The sequence below is a fragment of the Typopeltis vanoorti genome, chromosome 10 (assembly GCF_054136105.1).
Source record: "Typopeltis vanoorti isolate ZY-2024b chromosome 10, IOZ_Tvanoo_1.0, whole genome shotgun sequence".
Lineage (NCBI taxonomy): Eukaryota > Metazoa > Arthropoda > Arachnida > Uropygi > Thelyphonidae > Typopeltis > Typopeltis vanoorti.
The window spans coordinates 128,725,429-128,750,324 of record NC_143558.1 but is presented as its reverse complement, the minus strand read 5'-3'; the positions used below and the strand labels follow the sequence as shown (position 1 = coordinate 128,750,324).

General features: G+C 37.4%; 2 protein-coding genes across 6 annotated transcripts in view; one reads left to right on the top strand and one right to left on the bottom strand.

Annotated features, from left to right (window-relative positions):
- Positions 1 to 24,896, top strand: part of LOC150102783 (tubby-related protein 3-like) — a 514,140-nt gene that overhangs the window by 114,769 nt on the left and 374,475 nt on the right. The window lies entirely within an intron of this gene.
- LOC150102784 (protein king tubby 1-like) overlaps positions 1 to 24,896 on the bottom strand; it is a 393,182-nt gene that overhangs the window by 84,968 nt on the left and 283,318 nt on the right. For all 4 annotated transcript variants that reach the window (XM_090398898.1, XM_090398894.1, XM_090398895.1 and 1 more), the window contains 2 exons: positions 3,425 to 3,596; positions 3,111 to 3,254 (listed from right to left, as the gene is read on the bottom strand). In XM_090398898.1, the coding sequence (XP_090255024.1) occupies positions 3,111 to 3,254; positions 3,425 to 3,596 (316 nt within the window). The remainder of the gene's footprint in view (positions 1 to 3,110; positions 3,255 to 3,424; positions 3,597 to 24,896) is intronic.

Genomic DNA, 24,896 nt, shown 5'->3' with positions numbered 1-24,896 from the left:
ACAGGCAGACCCGTGAATTATTTGCACTCATAATAGCTCATCTCTTCTGTATCATTCATTTCCGTTATAGAGTCTCGAAACGTATGTAGCCCCCCCCTCTTTTTTTTTTTTTTTTTTAATCTCAAAACTGGAAACCAGCCAGAACAACATAGCACTAAAGAAACATACTAGACTGGTCTCATTTCTTTAATCGCTTCGATTACTGCATTACAGTCCAGTTTATTCCAGACTGTGCAAAGTAATTTTTTAGTCTAGTTACGCGTTTCCTTACTCATCCCCCACCCCAGTACCGTGAATCTATATTATAGCTTGACTGCAAAATCTCTTTTTTGTTGTAACGAAATTTCGAGCAAAAATAAATGCTTTTTTTTTTAAGAGCAAATAATTTTTTGTGGTGCTTTACTCATGAATGATAATTTCAATTATATTCCTCTTTGCTCGTCGTTGATTAAATGCATCCGCTTTTATTTGACAAATGAAGAAATTTCGAAAAACCAATATCTTTTGGAATACAAACAATCTGCTTCTCTTATCTAAATATAGAAAAATCAAATGAATTCAATTTTCCACCATGGATTTGTTTCTTCGAATAATTTCGTTAACTCATTATTAGCTCGAGAACCAGCAGGGAAAATAAATTAAACGAATACAATGTAACCAGATGAATGCTGAGTAGAAATAAGGCAGATGGTAATAGAATAACTACCAACTAATTTTATAATTTTGTGTTTTGAACGAGCTTTTGCTTCAAATAAATTAGTTTCATTTCAGTTAGTACAGATTGCTTGATAATGTTTCCAACTTAACCGTATTTCGTTTCGCGTAGGAAACCAAATAATTAAAGATACGGTCGAGAAATATTTCAGCCACGCTAAAAATATGATTAAGATTTAAATCAGTTAGTGTTGTTTGGGTGGATAACAGGAAATGCATCTAACATAGTTTTAGATTAATCGAAAACTACATTAACGAAATTAATTCCTTTATTTAAAATTCTGTTTGGACAGTGCAAATGTAATTATATAGGAAAATGGTAGCTACAGCGAGTTAGTTAAAACAAAGTCATATTTCTACAAATTGCGTATTGCAACTTAGTTACTACCAATTAATTTATTTTAGATTATTTATATACAGCAGCATTTCCAAGCTATAAGGCTCGTCCCTAACTGGAGACAAGTAGGAGAAACTCGAAATTCTAGGAACCGCTCGACTACTTCACTAGATCTTCACAGATGGTGTTACATTAAAACCTAAAACTCTCACTCGTTTACATCTGCAATTGGTAGCAATCCCTTGGAGTGACTCTTCGATTATTTTGCTTACATTTAACCCAACTACTGCTTCTAAGCAAGACAGAGTTCAGTGGTAATGTCAAGCATAAACTACAATGTTGCAACACTTCTGCCTTAACTCGAACGTGGTGTTAGAGTGTGATACATATGTATTGATTCAAATGAGTGTTAGAAAACATTGGGTTGCTTCTTACTTATTTTTCTTACCTGAAAGCATGACTGAGTGATGATAGAATGGTTTCGACAACGTTGGAGTGATGGGGTAGACTTGTTCGGATACCATGTTAATGGAACAGGCTGCAATTCCATAAAGAACTTAAATTGGAACTTGAGTGTGAGGACGGCTTTAAAAACGAGCACATCAGTCCCGAGTAACATGTGATGCTGATGAAACTACATTGTATTGGCGATGCACTCCCAGAAAGGCATTAAGAGCAGAGGATGTAAAGGGGCTCACAGAATTTAGACAGAGTTATTGGCTTAAGGTAAGTCACTGGTGACAAGAAAAATTAGATATGGGAGGGGGGGGGGGGGGTAAAATTAATTAAAATTTACCTGATGTAAGATTACCACTGATATTATATTAAAATAGTTTAAAAAGATTTTCATGGCTGAAGCTCGAAAACATTGCACATCTATAGACCCTCTAGATGATTGCAAAATTCTCAAGAGATGTACAGTACAAACTGTACATCTCTTAACAGGCCAACGAAGATTTTGATACAAAGATACAAAATAATGTCTGGACGAGATCGCGACAACGTCCTGATATGTAGGAAAGGAGTAATTTGCTACCGAACTTAGATAATACACTTTTGGCATACTTAAGTTTCTTCTTGTAGCGTGAAATTACAAATGAAGCAACGAAAGAGAAACAGTAGTAAAAGGGGAAAATACACCCCAATATGTGCCATTCTGAGTTACAATCAGGTTAATAAAAGTCTCGGGAAGGATAGACAAAGAAAGTTTTTTTAATGTTCTTTGATCCACAGATACCGGAAGGAAGGATGATTTTTGTGTGTCAAGTTATAAGCGAAAAGGTACATAGAATATGACAGCTATGGAGAGATTTAAAGTCAACGAAGCATTTGCTAAAACATTGAAAGGGATCAAGACTCAAACGGTTTAAATGTCAGTAAAATACAATTTGGATTTAAAAGGCATGATTAATGCATTACGTAATGTCCTAAAAATAAAGAATTAAAGAATATTATATATAATTAATGTATGAGGGCGTTAAAATGCCAATGAAGACATCTCATGATAATAGAGTATTCTGAGATTACATCAGAATCAGCTCTGAACCGTTTCTTGTTTATTATAATTCTAGAGACACTTTGGGATAATATAGATGATTTCTTTCATTAACACATTAGAATTAAATAAGACCTAGAAAGAAGATTTATGGAGCGAGCAAGCAAATCCACATTTATTTCAAGGATTTAAACTAAATGTGAGGTAAAAAGGGTGAGAGTGCTAAGTAGGGTTGAAGATAATCCACATTTACCACTGCCACTTGAAGGTAAACAGAAAAACAATTAGGAACAATGGTACAAAGAGGGGTTGCGAAAGTGATATCTCGGAAACCGGAAGTCACCTTCAGTTGACAAATCCTATAACGTTTCCTCAAGTGCTAAACAGGATTCGAACCTAACCTGCAAAGATTAACTGTTGATAGGATAGACATTTCATTCCAAATTCTTCTTCTTGGAATATCGCATCCTAGAAGAAAAATATTATTCTTTTAATTCATGGTATCTTCACAGTTATGTCAACCTCGTAAACGTGTGTGACAAGAAGGTATGGTAGGAAACTCACTTGAATGACTAGAAGAACTCAAAGAGCTACTACTGCTGTCATCCTTTGAACTTTCTAACTGGCAGGGGGAAGAAGTCACCTCTACAGCTGGCATCGCATCGGGATTGTTGGATACCATAGTGTATTGCATGGGACCGTCATAACCTGCGAGGAAGGAAATGAGCCAATTACTGACAAGCAAAGACAATCTTTATTGATGAAGACAATGAATCACTAATTCGGTTATCTTTTAATGGTTTAGAATACCAGACACAAATCTTAATTATGGCACAAAATAGAAAATCTTTGGATGTATTGCATATCTAAATACTCACACAACATTACGCCCTGGTTATTTTTTTGCACGCTGTACCCTGTCATTAACGGCTTCGATTCTTCTTTTCCACCCGCCCACCACGCTTTCCCTGAAACGGGCCTGCTGTCTGAGGAGTGAACCATCCCAGGAGTCTGCCTTTTCTGCTTTTGCTTCTGCTCCACCAGCTGGCGCTGAGAAATAAAATATATTATGAGTGCTGAAGAGTTTCAAATTATAAAACGCTAAATATTTAAACTACAAACAACATACTTTTACGAAATAATTATCTATTGATATCAGGAGTTATTGATCAAAATCGGATACCGTATATTAATTTGGAATTTTAATGTATTATATTAAAAGAATACTACAGAATATCGAAATGTCATTACGACATTTTAAATAAGGATCAACAAAGATGCTCATCTTCTGTAATCAATTTCGTATGATGATACAGCGGCTATGAGTCCCTTTTACGAGAGGTACGGTACCATCTTATTCTCTTCCCCCCCTCCCCCCAAATTTTATCCGGACTCGGAACCGGCATAGCTGACGAATCAGGCCTCTGGCTGGGTCAGTATTCCTGACTATAATCCGTGTGTGTTCACTGGACCAAGGTTAAATATTTATGACTGTAATCCGCGTGTGTCCACGAAGTCGGTTTGCCTGTTTGCTGGATATAAACTTCCAGATAAACTGGGGGGGAACCCTGCTGTCCACTCCCAAGACCGGCTAACTTGGCTATGGCTGAGAAAGATCCTTAAGTTCCTCACGTCGTAGACGGGAGTCGAACCTAGGACACTCCTTCCCCAGGTATATGGTTGCGAAGCGTACAGCCACTAGGCTAACCGCGCGGACATCTTTATTTTTATAATATCTTCTACACAGACTCGAGCAACAGACCTCAGAAAAGATGTTAGTTGTTCGTTTGGTTATGATTATTTGGTGTAAACATGTTGACTGTTGTTCCGTCGAGATATTTTGAGTTTCCGCAGCAAACAATAGCATCTGCTAGCATACAGTGAGTGGCAAATTTATTAGTCTACTTTTTTCCTGTCCGTGGACACGACGTGATACATCTAAGTTTCCATGGCAACAAAAGTTTACATATGGTGGCAGATGTTAAGATATAGGCGATATTTTTTCGCTACAGAAAGTAAAATATTGCATAAAGTTTTGGAAAATAGGTTTTCTCGGTAGCTTTTATGTGTCCGCTGATTTATTGGGAACAATAAATCAATGGACATTGATGTGATAGCTGCTTACTTAATGGTGTTCTGTTTCCAATATGTTTGTTAAAACATCTGTAACTGCAAAGGGAAGATGTTGGTCGAGAAATACTACGTCATCTCATCCTTTAGATTAATTCTTAATCTAAAGCTTATGCTATGGCAGAAAAACCCTTTTCCTGGTAATAAGGGATGAATTTCGGTTGTGAAAGTATTTAATTATACAAAAAAAAAATCCATATTTTGCATATAGCAACTGGATGCATTGTATTACCTAAACCTTAAAAAAGAGGCAAAATAATCAAATGAATAAGTAACTTTATTTATGTGATCTTCGAGAAAAGAAAATTCCCCACTTAAGTAATAAACGATTATAAGGCTCGTGCATAGGAACTGCAGCACCCCCAATTTTTCTCGATATATAAATATATTTACTTGTAATATTTAATTTTATCATCAACAATTCTATACATTTCTCTTATTTTGTATAAAAAACAATAAAAATCCATCTTGTAGCACTTAGGAGGGCGAAGGAAGTTAGTAGCACTGCGTTTGCCACAGTGTCATATTGCTACGTGCGCAAGCATATACACGACATAGTGAGATGCGAGCTATTAGCGTAATGCGGCACTGTCCGTCGCGCAGTTCCACTGTTGTTTATATGCAGTTTTCGCCAGTAGTAGAGTGTTCGTAGTGCTTATCGTGTTTACTCCGTCGCTTTAAATATTTGGACATTACAATTAAAGACATAACATTTGTTATAGTTTATATTTTAGAACATTATTGGGGTTACGATAATGGATTTTATTTTTAAGTAATTTTGAATTATACTAAACTGTATAATTTTATCGATAATAAACAATATTTTTTCATGTTTAATTTTTATCATAATTTTGATATTTTATCCAAACACGTATACACTGTACTTACAGTGTGTATGCATATTTCGTATATACATACACACGATTTCAAGTCACGAACCCCCACTGATCAGAAGTATTACGAATTTCTAAAAATTTGAGAAATTTCATACTGAGCTCCATCTTCGAGAGTGTCTAATGAAAGACCTCCCCAACAGACAAAGATTATACGTTGGACAAGAAATAAGAGAGAAAAAAAAAAAAGTCCGTCAAACTAAAGAGCTATTTCTACGGCTGAAGAGCAGTGGGATTGATCGCTTTACCAAACTTGTCAAAGGGAGTGACTTCCAGATAGCAGTTACCGCGCACTTAATGAGAGCGAACGTAACATTTATGGAAATGGCAAGTCATTAATGGCTTACAGTCATGTACATGGTATTAAATCATTTTCTGTGACGTGCTATTTGCACGAGTGTATTATCATTTAAAAGAAGTGACTTCCAGAAGAAAAATGCTCTGTTTGTGTGGAAAATTGCTGGAGGCGTTGCCAAAGACAAACCTTTGTGACGTAATAAAGTGCGTCGCAACTGCTTGTGGGAGTTTCACACTGCATTTATTACTCGTACCGAATGGTAGAATTTACAGTATCTGTATTTATTAGCGATTGTCTCGAATTTCAGCTTCCCAATAATAATAATTATTATTTATATAACCCATTTCGTTATTCAGATGATCGTTTGACTGTTTTGAAAATGGAGCCTTAAAACTTAAGATGAAAAATTCTTGAAAACGATAAAACTTCATTCCAGTGACGTACGCAAAATTTTTGGGTGGAGGGGATGAGGACCAACTAAACAAACTACGGAACTGCGATGATATTCACAAAACGATAGAAAATAGTTTGTCGAGAGGGTGAGCAGTTAACTTATCCACTCTAATCAACAGGTCGAATCCTGCCGTGGGTATGGATGTTGGTGAGGGGTGAGTTTCATTGCCCAGCTTATTGGAGATCTAAAGTTGCTTTAAAGTGTTCCTTGTTTGGATTCTAGACCACCACGGTACCAATGTACTACAGGAATACCATTTGTAAATGGGAACCACAAAAAATTATAGCAGTTTGAAAACTTGCTGCTAGAAAGAGTACAGTGGACTTTTTGGTACAGAATTCAAGTCGACTGACAATTTCTTTGAATCATCTCCGAATGCACTTCAACTGTTAAGTTTACGACGATCGGTACCAACGTTCCCAAGAAATGCATAAAAATGTCAATGGATATTCACCAAACAGGTCAAATTACTGGTAGGAAACTTTCAACATATCTTATAAAGAATGTGGACAATCGATGGGGGGTTTCTGACCTAATGTCCAATACATTCCCGTGTTAGCAGGTACTGCACGAACAAAGATGGGCTGGCAATTTGGAACTTGGCCGATCAAATTGTATTCTCTGTTGGCTTAAACTAGAAATGTGATAGTATATCGTGATGAAATTCATCAAGCGAACCAGGGCCCTTCAAGTTACATTGAACACATTAACCTAAGTATTTCCGCAAATATACAAATTCCGAAGAATACATTTCATGATTGTGTAAAATGTCGTGCTTATAACTTTTTTACACAACGCATTCCACTTCACAGTTTAACAGATTTTAGTGTTTGAGAAGTCCTAACTTTATTCCAACGGACTGTTTCTTCAAGACCATGACAGGGAAAAAGCTGAGAATTAAGAAGGATAAAGCTATCAATTACTGCAATCCCTTGAGTGGGTGTGTGAAGGGACTTGAAGAGATTCTCAATTGGTTATCAGAAAAGTAACAACGCAGTATGTTATCAAGACGTTTATTTAATAACACAGAAGTTCGTACTTGGATACCTTTCACACTAATATAAGAATGTGCTCTTTCAAAAACAAAATCTTTAATGATAATCGTTAATTTGTCTAACAAATAAAATAGGTTGAGCAACTGTTATTACACCAGTTCAATCTCTTCGAACATAAATAACCCAGTCGTAAGCGGTGCCATTCTATCCCAGAATTATTAATCAGGTGGCAGCCGTTGAATGCTTTGGTCTAACTGAGTTTGTAATTTTTCTTCGTTTGGATAAATATTAGGATCTTTAAGTTTTGCATCTATTAAATTTGTTTTTCTCGGTTTTTGTCTCTCGCAATATTTTTCTGTGCCTTCATTTAATAATAGTTTATACTTTAAAATTTTAATTAGGATAATTTACTGCCAATGTCGACTGCTTTAATTGAGGATTATCTCCTACAAAAGAAAATCCATAAATTTAGAAAGCCTTAATAAAGTAAATTACCACTTAAAACACCGAGACTTAACCATCGTTGCTATTTTGTCCAGTGTTTTCTGAATTAAGTCTCCATCGTATTCATAAATCAAATTCGTTCTTTAGGCTTCACTTCGCTGTACTCTGACTTAACACAGCATTTCGCTTCCCTGCACTTAGGGAGAAAACACTTCTCATACCGAGTTCAAAGGAGACAGTTTTCCTTTTATCTTTAATGAAGACATCGAGGGTTCATCCACCTATCCTAGAAGATTTAATCTTTTATTTGAAGGAACAAAGCGAAGTGATAATATTATGTAGCCAGCTAGCATATTAAGGGCAGAAAATCCCTAAGTTTTTATCTGCAATAAAAACAAAGGAACTTATTAAAGATGACTTGCAAGTAAATCCCCAAGGATGAATCGAACAACAGAAGATTATGTGCACTAGGAGAAGACTGCTTGGCAACACACAGACACGCACGTGGTATTATATTTAATGAGCCATGCAGGCTAAATGGGAAATCTACTCAGATAAAGATTGGACAGTAAGATGGATGAGCAAGATGTACGTACTAAGGAAATAAGGAATAGCGACTCCAGTTCGGAATTGTTATGTCATTCAATCGACTCGCTGATCTCTCAGAACAAACACGCCATTGCCGCTGTTTGTCTTTGTAAATGGACGAACTCGTTAGAAGCATTACACTGCTTTTTTTTAAATATAGCTATTAGCATACGCCATTGTTGTCATTCCAATTGAAAACGTGCTTTGATTGCTCAATAAGGGATATTGTAATGTCAATATTAACTTTAAACTGCGCATTACAAGACAGAACGTTGTTTGGTTCAATTGTAAATTCCTTATTTGCGTAGGATGTATTCTATTTGGTACAAACTATATTACTTAAGTCATTAACAAACGATTCTTTGGCAAACATTACCTCCGTAAGAATTATTGATGCGTGTTTGAACAAAAAAACTTTTACCTTATCAAATTATATTTGCCGTAAAAAATATTTTTAAATAACACGAAGAAAATGCTTATACTAAAATGAAGTCTATCAGTTCGATAAGTCAACAAACACCCTTTTTTTATGATTGATTTGTGTTTTAGTAATAAAGAGCTTTAGATCATATATTGCTGACTAACGAAAAATTCTACCATACCTTCCTCCGATGTATATTCATGTATGTAACATATTTTTGCCGCTATGTGTATGTAATGTCGCGTGCTTTACGGCAGTTCGTATTCATACTCATAAAAAATAATGCTATTTCTACTACAGAACGATGTCTGGAAGTTAGAAAGACAGGTCCACGTTAGACTAAAAATTTGACAAAATAGACGACGAAAAAAACTACCCGCTAGGTCAGAATAAGCCGACAAAGCTGGCCAATCAGGAAGTATAATCATATCTGCTTCGCGGGTGAAAGAATCCTGTTATCTCTGTGTTTCTCGCATCCCGGACTGTATTCGAACATAGGTCTTTCCAAACAAGGGTCATCGTCTTTGAGAATGGCTGCGCTGACAGAGAGCGGTAGAACGCATTTTTTTGTTAATGTCTTCCATTGTCTGATATTTGTTATTCTGAAAATAAGTATTAGGTTCATTTTCAATATACGTAATTCGGTATAAAGGAAATTTAAATTTTGAGTTTTAGGGTAAGATCTTTAATTTACTGTTCTTTGAATATTAAATACACATCTGAAAACCGAGGAAAAATCGTGTAATGTTAGCTAAGTGTTAATATACGAGCTGGTTACAAATGGAATTCATTATTTTGTAAGGGAACTTCAAACATATCGGGTATTCTGCTCCTGATATCACTTAGTAAAAGAGGTATCCAGTTTGGTCTACTTTGGATCAGCTCACTCACAAGTTTGATTCCATAGTGCAGAAAAAAACAGAGTAGAAGAAGCAATGCATCTGTTCTCAAATGTGAAGGATACTGATTGATTTCTTCAAAGCAGGACATTGTCGTGGGACCGAAATAACATAACAAATGTTGAAATCTAGTTATATAGTTTGAAACCTTCTTAAAAATAATTAAGTATCTGAAAATTAACAGCTCGGAAATAACCTCTGGTCGAGATGATTTCTAGCCTAGTGTACATCCTCTGTCCAAAAAGAAACCGAACTTTACGAAAATAGAAGAAACTAGTGGCGCCACCTGTTGTATCTTTTTGTTATAGAATGCGGCAACATTCATTAGTGTTGTGTCAACTGTTTATGACATTTGTTTCATTAGAAGCGGAGTTATAATGTCAAGAGTGACAGTGTGTTTCGTCGAACGGTCGGAAAATGAGTTTCAAACAGAGAGCTGCGATTGACTTTTTGTGTTAGACTTGGTAAACGTCTTACCGAAACACATCAAATGTTTTTAAAAGCTTACGGTGATGAATGCTTATCCCGTACTCACGTTTACGCGTGGTTTAAGCGATTTCAAAGTGGTCATGGGACGCTTGAGGACGACGAAAAGCCGTCCAAAAACTGGACTAAGCGAAGTTAACATCCAAAAAGTGGTGATTTCATCAAAGAAAACCCAAAATCGTCCGTGAGATTGATTGAAGATGAATTGGGGATTCCAAAATCAACTGCGCACAACATTTTGACCGAGAGTTTGGGCCTTCGTAAATTGAATTCGCGATTTGTTCCCCACAAGTTGACCCACGACCAAAAAATGTATCGAATTGAACACTGCAAGGATCTCATTAAAACCGCTCGTAAGGACTCAAACTTCCTTGAAACGATCGCTACTGCGACGAAACGTGGTGTTTTGAGTATGAGCCAGAAATAAAGCGCCAGAATGCTGAGTGGAGACCACCAGAAGAGAACCATCCGAAAAAAAAGTTGCTTGGAGAAGTCAAAAGTAAAGACAATGCTGATTTGTTTCTACGATTCCAAGGGAATTATCCACAAAGAATTCGTCCCGCGTGGCCATCAATGGTGAGTTTTATCTCGAAGTTTTTAAGTGATTGATAGCGAGAATTCGTCTCGTACGGCATGAATATCGTGACGACCGACAGTTCGTCAAAACACACTGTCCCTCTTGGCACTATAACTCGGCTTCTAATGAAACAAATATCATAAACAGTTGACACAACACTAACGAAGGTTGCCGCTTTCGACAACAAAATGATACAACAGGTGGCGCCACTAGTTTCTTCTTGGACAGAGGATGTAAAAGAAATATCAAAACTCTTACATTAATTGAACTGGTAAAAGATTAGGCTATCTATAATTGTTACCTATGAAGTGTATTTTTTACTTTCGTTCATAGTAATGGCCAGAAGAATTCAGTGATGGTAGTACAATGACTCAAAAGCTGCCAATAAAAGTGTTCTGCATGTTTGGCAACTAAGCGAAGTGACCGAACAACCCATTTGTAATATTCTATCTTCTCGTCTCCACTTAAGATGGGACACAACGCAACGTTATTTTCACTTTTTTCAATAGCAAACAAAGTCCGAACATGTACTTTTGTATCCATTTTTTTAAGCAATGCCGTAAATGGAGACTTTGTTTGAAAACGTAGTGAGAATGTCTATCATTCAGCCTGATGAGAGAAAAGCAATTTCAGACAATTCGCTCACCCTAAATTGGATTCGCAAATTCGTTTTTCTTTCACCGTTCAGGACGTTCATTACTCTCCTCACTCGATTCTAATACCTCATATGTTCGGAGGAGAATGCTTCTTAAGCTTTAACCGTCAGCCTAAAGTTTTTTCTATCAAACGAATCTCCGAACACTTGTTTCGTTCTGCTAATATAAACGGACAGATATTCGCATCGAAGCTACAGTCGAAACGGTTTTTGTCTCAAAGCTACGAGTTGGCCTCGTAGAAACAACAGGGGAAAGTTGTTTGTGTGCAAATAGGTTGTCACGTCAATGCAATAACGTATAACCAAACAGACGCCCAGCAAATAATGGTCACGTGTGAAGGAGCACGTTCAGTACACACAATTATTGGAAAACTTACCAAATGGCTACTCAGAAATTCTCACAGAACTAAAAGAAAGAGCAAACAAAGTCGCTCAACTCTTATTGGTTCAATCGGAGTTGCGTCATCGTTTTCAAAAATCTATAGCAAAACCTTTCTTCAGATCTCAAGATTAATACACTAATATCCGTTGTATGTTTGCTTGCACTATTCACCAGTCTCAAGGACAAAAGTTTCTCCTGTCTATCAATGCGGTTATGGGAAGAGGAGGAGGAGCGTGGAAAATTAGTGCAATTCCTTGTCTATTGTGCGTGCATAGTAGGAAGGTTTCATTTAGGGACAGGGAGGTGGAAGATCGGAGATCAAGGAAACTTTATTACTGACGAACCATTGGATGCAAAGACGTGGATAACCAGAACAGCATATACAACGTGTTGAGAGAGAACGCGAGGTTGGTTACTATTTCAAAGTTATTTTATTGACTTTAATCGTTTCGAGCACCACAGATCTAAGCAACTATTATTATTTTTTTTTTTGTGAATGTACAAGTATCAAGAAAGGTCACGCTCCTTTTTTTTTTTTAGCCATCAATTTTCAAAGTGCTTTCGTTCTCACATTCATTATTATTCGTGACACCTCCAGGGAGTCCAAGGACTCATCGAGGGAGGGAACCTACTCTACAACACTCTGTCTCCACCAACGCCATCTACCACCCACCACCACTTTCACAAACATCCATTCCCACGGCGGGATTCGAACCCGCAGCCTTTTGGGTGGAGTGCAGATACGCTAACCACTCGGCCCATCAGGCCGGCAATTTAATTGCATTCAAACCGAGAAAGACGTTTTATGTTGAACAAAAGACCAAAGAAATTCAACCTGGGGTTGAAGATGGAGTTTGAATATTTTACAGTAGCCAGCTTAATTTTCGAAGCAGTTTTTGCACGTTGGCTCCACATTAGTAACATGGGTGGGATAAGCAGTTAAATACTTGAAGTATATAACTTCCATGTTTATTCTAAATGTCAAACATGGAAGTTCAAGTCTTCAGTAATGAGGATGATAGTCTCATCTAGGCCAATTAAATTCATTTTTCGCGAAAATATTCTTTGAGAATCATTTTAATAATTATCTGATAGAAGAATTGTTTTTTTTTTTCAGAATCCCTAGTAAATATTATTATTAGACTTCAAAGGGATCAAGGACTCATTGAAGACACCATGCACCGGCTGTCATACCTTCTCTTAAACTCATTCACCACATCAACGGACAAACTGTTCCACTCACTCAGTTCTACCAGAGGAAAAATCTAGCTGTTACTCTTTTCTTAAAGATACACACGCTTAACGTCTAAGAATGCAATCTTGTCATCTCCCTACGTTCCGTATAATGAAAAATTATATCACCCGATATCCCTATAATGCCCTATTTCTCCTGTCTATCAATGTCGGCAGTTCATACATAATCTACATTCCACAATCCCGATATCATGTTTGCAGCTTTTTCAGAGCTTTTTTATTATTATTATTATTCCTTTGGAACCCGGAAGACCAAATGTGCGCACAACAATCCAGTTATCAAGGACCTTGTAAAGCTGAAATGACTTCCATATCAATGTTCGTTTCAGCATCGCCATTATCCTCTGAGTTGTATCTGCAACCTTTGAACTTTTTATCCACCATAACTCCAAGATCCTTCCTTAGCCTCGTCATCAGTTACTTTAAGCATAATTCCACTAATAAATTATGTGGATGGTTATTGCATCACGTTAAAGTGCATAACTTTACACTTGTTAACATTGAATTGACAGTCTTGATCGTTTGCCCACACTTCCAACCTATTCTTCAGCAGCATCACAAATTGCCCTACCTATCTTTGCATCATCAACCAACAATTCAAGATCTCCCGTCAGATAATGTCAGAGATTATGATGTAGTAAATGATTACCATAATCTCTATTTTTAATCGCGTCCTTCCTCGCTCGTGCTTTACAATAATGGACTCCCTGCTTGAAAGATGAATCGTCTGTATGTAAAGGACAGCGAAGCATTTCAGAATCGATATATCAAATGTTAATCTTTGTTCCCATGGGACTAAGTTTATGTCAGGCCCTGTTCAGGAAAAAATAAATAATAAAGAAAAGAACTTGAAAGGACTGAACTTACAATTGGAACATTGAAGGATAATAAATCAATTGGTAAGAAGGCGACAAATGTTCGCTTTTCAAGTTTATAGCTTCATAAGCCTTCGATGAATTCGTAACAAACCATCGCCACGAAGGTTAGTCACTTTATATGAGAAACGACCGCTGCCCAAGAACTTATATGGTTTCTTTTATTAGTACACTTGATTAACGGTTTCACACTGAGCCCCAAACTTTATTCACTTAAAGAGAAAACCAGAATCTTTTAAAGATGGGCTACTAAAATATTCTTGATTTTTATGTGACCTGGTATGAAGTACTAAAGCCCAGAGTCTTGAAATACAGGAAATTTGATGTATTAATAGTAAACCTGTGATCTTATACTATGCGAACATTGTCGGCTATTCCTCGGACCATTCGAAACCTGTACATGGACTGAATCCCTTTGTTTTCAAGAGGCTTATCTAACAGAAACCATAAAACACAACTAGGACTCATAATTTGCAATTTCCGTGTTAAATGAAGGAACAGATGACACAGCATTTTAAATATTATGACGATTTATGGTCTTCCATCCAACTAATTTTAATTCTTGTGGCGGGTTGAGAAATGACGCTTCAAATCAATTGCGAACTTCTCCTCGATGTGATTGATCCTGTAGATAATGTCGTTGCACTATTGGGACAACAGATAATTGGCCGTAGTGAAGCCAAAGTTCAGTTAATCTGTCGTTATTTAAAGGTTAATTATATAAGTAGCCAAATGGTGTACTCCATCCTAACAACATATCGGAGGCTGACAGATGCTACCGCTAATCATTAGGAGCAGGGAGTATGACGTATGAGATCACTCATTGTCGCAGATGTAGAGGGGGGGGGGAAGATTAGCAATAATTCCTTAATTATTCCCCCCCCCCCCTGCAATACCTGTTCTTAGTTTGTTTTATTTCCATGGATGATGGGGCATGTTCTTTCGCTTTTTTTCCCCCCGAGATACATCAGTGTTCTGAAACGCTATCGATTTGTTCAATTGTATGTAGAAGGAAGTCAGAAGACATGAATACAAATCCAGTGTGGTCCTGTAGAAGCCTAACGATTTCCTTTTTGGCATTTCTTACTAAAGAGTCCGCGTCTAACACAAACAACAGCTGCACTGAGTGATTGAATTAAATTCCTTCCCCGGTTACAAATGTTTCAGATCTGAACTGCTGCCATATAACTTTGTCTGCGCATTTAAAAAAAACAAAATGCTTATGATTTATTTGACTTCTTACAAAACTATTATTCCATCTTATTCAGTTCAAAGGACAGAAGAGAAGATTTATGCAGATTAATAATAATACAAGATTCACATCCGGTCGCTGTGCATGATTCCTCTGGGATTAAAACAATCTTCAACATTTCGGAGCACCTTGTGCAAATAAGGTCATGCATTAAAAGCATGACAATATTTTTAATAATAAATTAAATTACAATGTTTTTTTTTTTAATCGTTTCTCCTCATTTAACGAGAGAACTTCACAATCCTGCTACGTATGTGATGAATTAAAAATATATTTGCTTCTTCATCTTAGGTGAGGTTTTAACTAAACGGCATATCAGATGACACTATTGCACTTAGTACAATTTTTCTGCGCAAGGGTGGATAGAGGCAAAATTCGCCGTTTATTTCGAAGTTGTGGCTTCTTCAAAGATGATTCACGTGAGAGGGGCTTTTGCCGCCCCTCTCAGTACACCCCAAACGATGACATTGACGAAGTCTCTTTCATAATAATATAGGTAATTCTTAATCAATTTTATTTAGAAAAAACTAGCGACACTTACAGCAATTGTGAGGAAAATTCGCAGAAGTATTACAATATTTGGGAATGAGTTCTCGAGACTGTATTTTAGAATTAACTGCAAAAGTTCAAATAGGTTAAAAGTGCCGCCAGCGGCGAACCGCCCCCCCCCCCTCTAGCTACGCCTCTGTTCGCGTGTGATTTTAAAGTTCCACTTCAGAAACTACTTTGAAGTAGACAGCATGTATGAATGCTGTAAACCCCCCCCCCGTTTCCTGGGGGGGGGATTTAATCAGAAAATTTTCGTTCATACATCGTAAAATGAAAATCAAGAATTCGAATTGTTTATTCCAGCAGTATCTTACTAATGTGTTTAATCCCGTGAGAGAATTGAACTGAATACAAACCAACAAAACTAGATTCGGTGACTTGATTGTTTTCTCTTTTACAATAAACTTAGAATAGTCATACGATGATTATTCATTTGATATTTCCAACAGAGGCAACTTACTTACGCTTTTTTGTTTCTTTGGACAGAATCCTAAAACAGAGATGAGGTGACTGAGGAAAGAAAGAAGTGTTTTTAAAAACTCGAAGAGTATGATTAAAGTTTTCTTTTTTCGCTTTGCTTCTTCTATTCCTCAGAAATATTTTTATCCTCATTCATCCTTCTTCCAATCAATGCTGCTTCCAGTGAAGAACGTTTGCACTAAATCCAATTGCGGCGAACGTAATTTATGGCTGTGAAAGTCCATCTGCAGATATTGTTTTTCCACAGTTGCCCGCCGGAGATGAATTTTTTTCTGTGCACAGCAGAAACAAAAACGAAAAAAAGTGTCGCCAACGACTTCGCTTCGAATCAGGTCAAAGGACAAGATTCCGTAAGGTCAGGCGTAAAGCAACATGTCGATATTGTTCCCATAGGTATTAACACGGTAAGAAATTTTTTTATTTGTTAAATTTCACTTATAAATCAGAAAGGGAAATAATAATTTACAAGAGAAACATTAATGTGTTCCTCTGTAAGCGATAATAATGAAATACAGTTTCTAATAAACACAGTAATTAATTACAAAGATATTCTCTGTTTACCGGAAAATTTTGTGGTTAAAAAATCAAACTGATTTCAGTTGTTTCAGGTAAATCTTGATATTCATATCATTAATTGCATCGTGAATGTCATACTGGTAAGTGTTGCACAACCCAAAAATCGCTATTTGCTTAATGCCACTTAAAAAGAAAACAAATAGTTGATTGAATATTAATGAAGAAAAATTTCGTAAATCGATTTTAAAGTGCTCAGTAAAATAAATGCATTTATAACGCGAATAAAAATGATTATTTTCTCATGTGAATCATTAAAAAAAACCCGGAGCTTTATAGTCCTAGGCCTACGTGTTCTCCTCAAGTGTGCAGCTGATATGAAAGCATCTAAGTGAGCGCTTCTAAACAGGTCCACGGTAGCCGTGTGCGTAGCACAGTTGCTCGCTGTTCGGATGGACTGGGTTCTAGCCCGGTGAAAGCATTTAGGAATTTATTTCTTGGCTTGTTCCGCTCAGTTGCCGAGTTAGTCGGTCTCGGGCCGTGGAGTGAGGTTTTCTCCGGGTACTCCGGTTTCCCCCTCGCAAACAGGCAAACCGACCATAGAACCCACATGGAGACAGACAACTACACGCGTTGCTTGAAAATTCAACACGCCGTTTTTCGGCGTGTTGGGTTTTCAAGGAATGCCGGGGATGGGTACCCATCACCGACCATTCTGATACAAGTTTTGTATCAGAAGTCGTGCTGCCATCTAGTGTCGGAAATGTAAATCTATCGTATTTACAATTTTTTTTTTTTTTTTTTGTGGTGGTGAGGGAGTTATCTACCAAATTACTTTTATTTTATACTCTCGATCTCTATAACGAAGTATTGTTATTGACTCGTGACTTCATCCGTATATGGTTCTGCGTGTGAACAATAACAATAATTCTTTTCACATTGTCAAGTATACGTGGCGTTTTAGCGTGGTATGCGCTAAAATATCGTATTATGCTGGTATGGCAAGTATTAAAAAAGAGGGGGGGATATGTAAATTTAAACTAACATGAAAATGCACAGCGATCATTAAAATATTTCTACTTCAACATATTTTGCAATGGAACTATTCAGTCGTTCGCAATCTATTTTCTCAGAGTGGTTATTAGCTTTAGTGGACAAATTGAAACCTCGTAGAAGGCACACGAGATTGCCATCAGCTTGTCGTAATGCTACCAAATGATCTCGTTTTAACTTCGGCAAGGCCGTCAACAACGGCCAAATGCGTTAAACAATATAACACCGCGATGGCAATTAGTTTCAATCGACACCTCTGGAAATGTCCTTTTAAGTGCCGAGTGCAAAGGAGCGATGTTTTTAGTGGCCGAGATTAATAAAAGACACATTATACAGCCGAGGGAGGGATAAAGAGCTCGCGATCGATTGACCACCTTCTATATAATGAGATTTTAATGGAAGTTGTAACTTGCGAGTTCGATTCCTTTGCATTTCCTTTTGCGGTCTTAATGGACATTTTGCTAAATTGCTTGTGACGCTGATGATTTCTTCAACTTCTTCTTCGGCGAGATTTTCATTAAAACCAGAGGATGTTCCATTTTACACGCGTCCTTGGTTTCGAGAAAAATATAACAAAGCGCTCCGCACACATCTCTATTAGGCTTCCACTATCTTAACGAAAGCATTCCCAGATCGGTAATTAGCGGGACTTATCTCCTTACAACACGCGCAAATGAAAACAAGGCGCGTGCGACTTTTCTCGTTTAAAATTCCGTCGACTTTCTTAACACCTTATCTTGGGGGTTAATGGACCGCACCATCAATTTGAAAGAACGAATATTAACGAGTCCAAGGCTCTAAAATGTATTAAAGAAGCTTTTAGCGAGCAAGCGTACTTTATACAGTAACTGGCCTTTACTGATAGCTTTTCATTATTACCTTGTTTACACTTCCAGAAGCCCGGATGATGAAGTCACTTTGAAATTCGTTCTATAACAGCAGTTTGCAAATACTTTACGTTATTGTTCGCATTCAGTATAAAAGTGTATGATGGGGTAAAAGCGAGTTAGAATGATGGATTACCTTTGTCAAACACAAAATTATGGATGAAGGGTTTTTTTAATTTTTTTTTTTATAAATTTAATAGATGTCTTTAAACTAAACAACTCGCTAAACTTTACCTTCAAGCATTTTAGTGTGTTTCTCTTTTAAGTATTAAACAATTTACTTTAAACCTCGCGTTAGGTTATAATTATATGAATTATCGCCAATATTTCTATAATCTATATCCAGTAATATCGGGTTTCTTTCGCAACAACCCGATCATTTATCACGGCACTAAATACGTATGACAATTGGGAATAAGGAAGCAATTGGGGCTCACCTGGAGCCCCAATTGCTTTCAAACTTTCGACGTCGTACGAAGAACATGCGTCGTTTTACGAACGCTGAGATGGCAGACATGCACCTCGTTTATGGGTTAGCTGACGGTCATGGACGAGCCGCTGTACGAATGCATCGCGAAAGGTACCCAAACAGATGTGTACCGCATCACCAAATGTTTGCGCATTTGCATCAGAATATGTGTGAGTAAGGATCATTCGGGGATCGCAGGCATGATAGCGGGCGGCCACGATCGAAGCGAAATCCCACCATCGAAGAGGAGGTGTTACATGCGATGGACAATAATCCAGAGACAAGCACACGTGCCGTTGCCTCTACTCAGGACCGACCATCTCGGGGGTGCAGTGGGTGCAAGGCTTCCGGGCCCCACGATCGAGTGGGCACAGTCGGTACATATTTGCGGAAAGGTATTATATTTCGAATGTTTTTTTGTTTTTTTTCCTGTGCCAAAATCATTTGCAGGCAAGAGGTTTTACAATACGTTTTTTTCGAATCCTTTAATTTTTACCTTTGAAAAATATTTTAGGGTCCCAAAAGGTTTCTTGCACCTGGGCCCCTTTATAGAGAAGGCTGGTCCTGCCTCTACTATAGGAGTATCTCGATCCAGTGTATTGCGCGTTTTGCACTCTGAGTCCTTCAGCCATCAGTATCTGGTCTAGTTACTGATGGCCGAAGATTATCCTCGGCGTGTGGAATTCGCGCAGTGGTTTCTGCAGAAACGTACCATAGTCCCGGATTTTCAAACTTCACGGATGAAGCTTCATTTACCCGCGAAGGAGTCTTCAATCACCACAATGCTCATGTGTGGGCCCATGAGAATGTGCGATCACATGCTGCACAACAACGTTTCGCCATTAATGTATGGGCAGGTATCGTCGCTTACTGTTTAGTCGACTCATACTTGTTACTACTCCGACTGGACTTCCAGAAGTATCGGACCTTTCTGGAAGAAGTTCTGCCGAATTTACTGAACCATGTTCCAATGACTGTGCGTCGACAAATGGAGTTCCAACACGACGAGGCTCCAGCCCATTTTGGCATTTCTGCGCGTCAGTATCTGGACATGTCCTTTGGGACTCGAATTGGGCGTGGTGGACCTGTCTCATGGCTTTAAGAACCCTTAAAGTCATGGTGTACGAAACACCTGTTGCCTCTGACATGGAGACCTCGTTGCAAGAATCGCCATCGCCGCTGCTAATATCCGGGAAACTCCAGGTATTTTCAAAACTGTACGGCAATCAATGCGTCGTCGGTGTCAAGCATGCATCACTGCTAATGGTCGTAACTTTGATCACCTGATGTGAGACCATATTATGTATCCACGTACTATTGAACTGTTCAGTTACGCCTAATAAAGTTTTTTTACACTACTTTTACAGTACACTACTTACTGCCTTCTGTTATTTCTATATCTTTGTGTCCTTGTTAGTACCTTCCGGGAGTGTTTCCGGCCATGCTTTACTATGTGAATATAAATAGTGAAATAATAGTGAAAGATGCAACAGCGATTATCTGCACTCTTTTGTAAAGAATCACTATGTTGTGATTCTCCGATACAAGATAAGGTCGTCGGTTTGTCTTTCTGATGTTTATAAGATAATACAAAGTACTTACTACTCAATGCGTCATAATACAATCATCTCTGGGTGACCATCGGCAAAATAAAATTAGCCATTTCCTATAGTTACAAACTCGGCATAACAGTGAAGCGGTTAACCCATACTGGATTTTCGTAAACGCTTCCAAAGTGATTAATTTATAAACAAGATGAAGGAAGGCGAGCAACTGTGTTGCGATTAGAGAAAACTGCTCATTAAATATATTGGAAAATTTTCATGCACGTAACTTAACAGCTTCCATGCGTTAATATAAATATCGTATGATGAACATGATTATCATTACGTGATAAAGAATTGTGCGTGTAATGAGAAATAAATTCTGGTGGTTATGCATTCATATCTGCTTTGCCTCTTCATACACACATTGCAACCTTAGCTTTTATTCCTTTCATCGATCGATTCAATGGTTCTAATTGCCGTCTGTATTAATTTGGCCTGGAACTTATTCACTTCCGGTTTCAATAGGTTATGTTTGCATTGTATCGGAGACTGCTTACAACATTTGTTCTAATGGATCCCACAAATTAAATTTACTTTTCCGATTATACTCAAAATCTTAGGTGTTTTTTTTTCCTTATATTCTGTGAAGGCAATTTTGTATCGAGGGTCCTTTATTTTAAAGATTTATATTAAGAGGATCGAATAAATAATTATATTAAAAGAATGATTACATAACAGTGCCATGACTTAACTGTAGTTAGCGCCACCTTGTAGTGAAGAGAATAATTAACATGGTTAGAAATATCGAATACATACTGATCGCTGTTCGTTTGACACAAAAGGGCACAAACACACTTGTACCACCTCGGGCACAACGAAACAAGGGTGGGGGGGGGAAGTAATTTGTTGCTATACACTAACTCACTAGCGAAAACAGCTTTGATCTAAAATGAAACTCAAAAATGTTTTAATGTTTCGCTTCGAAGATCTCTTTTTTCCTTTTCATCCTAAATCGGCCACATAAAGAATTCTATAGTCTGAAAACATGAGAACTACGAGTTGCCTGCTTTCTGGCCGGTAAGAATGTGAAGGGCCGAACTGCAGTGGTAACCGAGAAGAGATAAAAGAGTCTGCGACGTGTGAAGTAAGTGGAGCGGTAGAGAAGAAGCCAATAACAGTGCCAATACCGAGCGTCAGTGGGAGGAAACAGGAGGTAATGATCCAGCCAAAGAGTCCGATAGTCGGCCCCGCTGTCATCATCGGGATATTACTCGAGGGTTAAATGTATACTTTCATTTAAGAACTCGAAGCTTTTTATGGGTGAAGTTGTTCGGAAATGACACAAGAGATTGGCTTCTCGCCTCTTTTAATATTTTTATTCATCCAAGGAAAAACCTCTCGGGCATTAATGCAAATCAGAAATGTAACATCCAACCAGTTTCGGCATAAAAGTCAGGGATCATAAATGGTAGGATAAAGAAGGTTATTTATTCTAAATGGATAACGGTAAGCGTTTTAATATGCAGTGGAGGATGATGGGATCGGAGTTATATTTGTAAGGGAAATTAAAAGTCAACATTTCTAACGTTTGATTCACACACGCGAGTGTTTATCGAATGTGATGTTAATGAAAAGAAAAAAAAAATATGTAAATTTTAAGTTATAAACACTGAAATTTCTTACACAAAGTTCATTTTATTGGTTGAATTCGCTCCAAAGAGCAACTCTTTACCGTGAGTTCGCTCCATATATTTAACCTGTTTTTTTTTTTGTTTTGTTTTATTTACTGATTTTTCTGTTATTTCTAGGATATTCCATGAGTTACATTTTTTATGAATACCCAAAGAACTGGTATTTATTTATATATGCCGAATTGTATCGCCAATATATTTAAAAAAAAATTTTAAAAAAAAACTTGTGAAAACAAATGCCGAGACAGTTAGACAAAATTCTCTTTGGGTTTGTTACTCAGAACTTATTTTCATATTTTAAGCGGTTGTGCAAGTTAATCCCATAACAGACATCACGTGATTCAGTCACGGTCAAATTTCTGTTGGTCTTGAGCTTAAAAAAAATCACAAAAAGCAGTCTTTTATCTAACCAAGCTATACTTTATGTATACACTTAAAATACTGTGTAAATATTTTTAAATTCCAACTTAATTTTCGTATGATGATACAGTGGCGGTGAATCCCTTTTTTACGGGAGGTATGGCACCATCTTATTCCCCCCCCCCAAAATTTTATCCGGGCTCGGAACCAGTATAGCTGATGAATCAGGCCTATGGCTGGGTCAGTATTCCTGACTGTAATCCGTGTGTGTTCACGGGATTAACCCCCTCTCAGATAAAGTGGGGATTAAAAACCACGCTCAAGACCGGCTATGGCTGAGGAAAATCCTTAAGCTCCTCACGTCGTCGACGGGAATCGAACCTAGGACACTCCTTCCCCAGGCATATGGGGAAGGAGTGTCCAACTTATTAATATTGAATCACTTTCATTTGTATAAAATTAAAAAAAAAAAAAAGACAAATATTTCCTCTTTCGTATTAATCCATCCTTCAAGAAGCGCGTGAAACTAATTTCAAGTCTTCATCAAGTGTCCATTTTGATTCGAGTACGCACATGCGCACAAACCGAACTTGCCGTGGTTTAGTGGAACATTTAACCGATAAAACAACAGTCAGCACTTCACACAATTATTTATTAACGACCTCCTTACCTGCGATTTCACAATTTGCAATCTTAATTACGTTCGACTTAGTACGAACACAAACGGAGTTTCTGTTCTGCAAGAGAGTCCCATCTGGGTTTCCTTTCAATTACTATCTGACAGCATCCGGATGGCGCTGTCACCACGCCGGGGGATTTATTAGGAAACCCTACATGTCATCGGCACGTGCTCTTATCTGGAACTGTCACCGGCAGAGAGCTACATTCTGATACCGTTCTTAACTGTGCCGATATCCCGATACCCATCTGCAGACCTGCGATTCATTTTCGTAATAACCCCCATCTCGTTCACTGCAGGTTTTGGTAGAGTCGTGTTGCTCGTGGGATAATTTCGTTTTCTCTCTCTCCTTATTGTCACTTTCACGTATGTAAAGTGAATGTAGAAGAGTCTCAAGTGATTTTATCCAATTTTCGTTTCACAAATACCAGTTTTAAAAAAAATAGTAACGGATTTTTAGGCAAGAAAGATGAAAGAAATGAAGGTAACTGCACAATAAAATCATTTTAAGTTCATCGAATCCGAAGGTGTTCCACCGAGGCGTAAAAGACTTTTTTTTTCTCTTTCCAAATATCTGTTTTTGATCAGATGACGTCATTAAGCGACATACTTGGTTACTGAAAAGATCAATCGATACTTTAATCTGGCTTAAGTCTCTGATATTTTTCGCAAACATTTCAGCTGGATTAAAGTGTTTCCTTCCTACGTTTTTGATTAAGCTACCTAAGACTGTAATGGTGGGCTTTTCCGGATACTTCAATCACTTTAGAAGTAACCTGATCACTAAAAACACGGCTTTGAGGATTCGCGATCGGAAATAAGCGACGTGTTGAAGCAACTTCATCTTCAGTTGTCAATGATCTCTTTATAGAGCTGTTTCTTTCTTTTTTACAAAGTAGGCCATAATGTCGTAAAAGAGTCTTGATAATAAACTATGATCCTGCCATCACTAAAAGTAACGATGATTCTGAAATTATATAAGAACTCTGCTAGACGAATCAAACAAAACCAACTAATCATGAGCAACATCAGTAGATCATGTGACGTATATAAACCTATCTTAATCATCGCACAGTTTTATAATTTTTTTTCATACTCATAATATTTATACAGATTTACCATTCAATACCCATTTAAATCAGTGAGATACCCACATTATTTCCAAGATGATTACAATCTTCTCTTCCAGAGGCTCTCTTATATTTCCAAACCGGTGCTTACAAATCCTCGAAACTTATCAGGGATATTTGATCAAAAATCTTAACCACCCATCGAACCTCTAACCTGACTGTGGAGCAAATACGTTCAGTTTTTTGTTTATTTAGCTAAACTAACATAATTAAATCTTTCATTTAAAGGCTGAAGTGGATGTAACGTAATTCGATGTTAACTATAAGTTTTGCTTTTAGTAGCCCACTAGTAAGATGCGCTCCATTACTTCAAATACTCCGCAAGATATTCTTTATAGAGCTGTTTCTTTCTTATACTGTCGTAAAATATACACGTGATTGAACAAGCG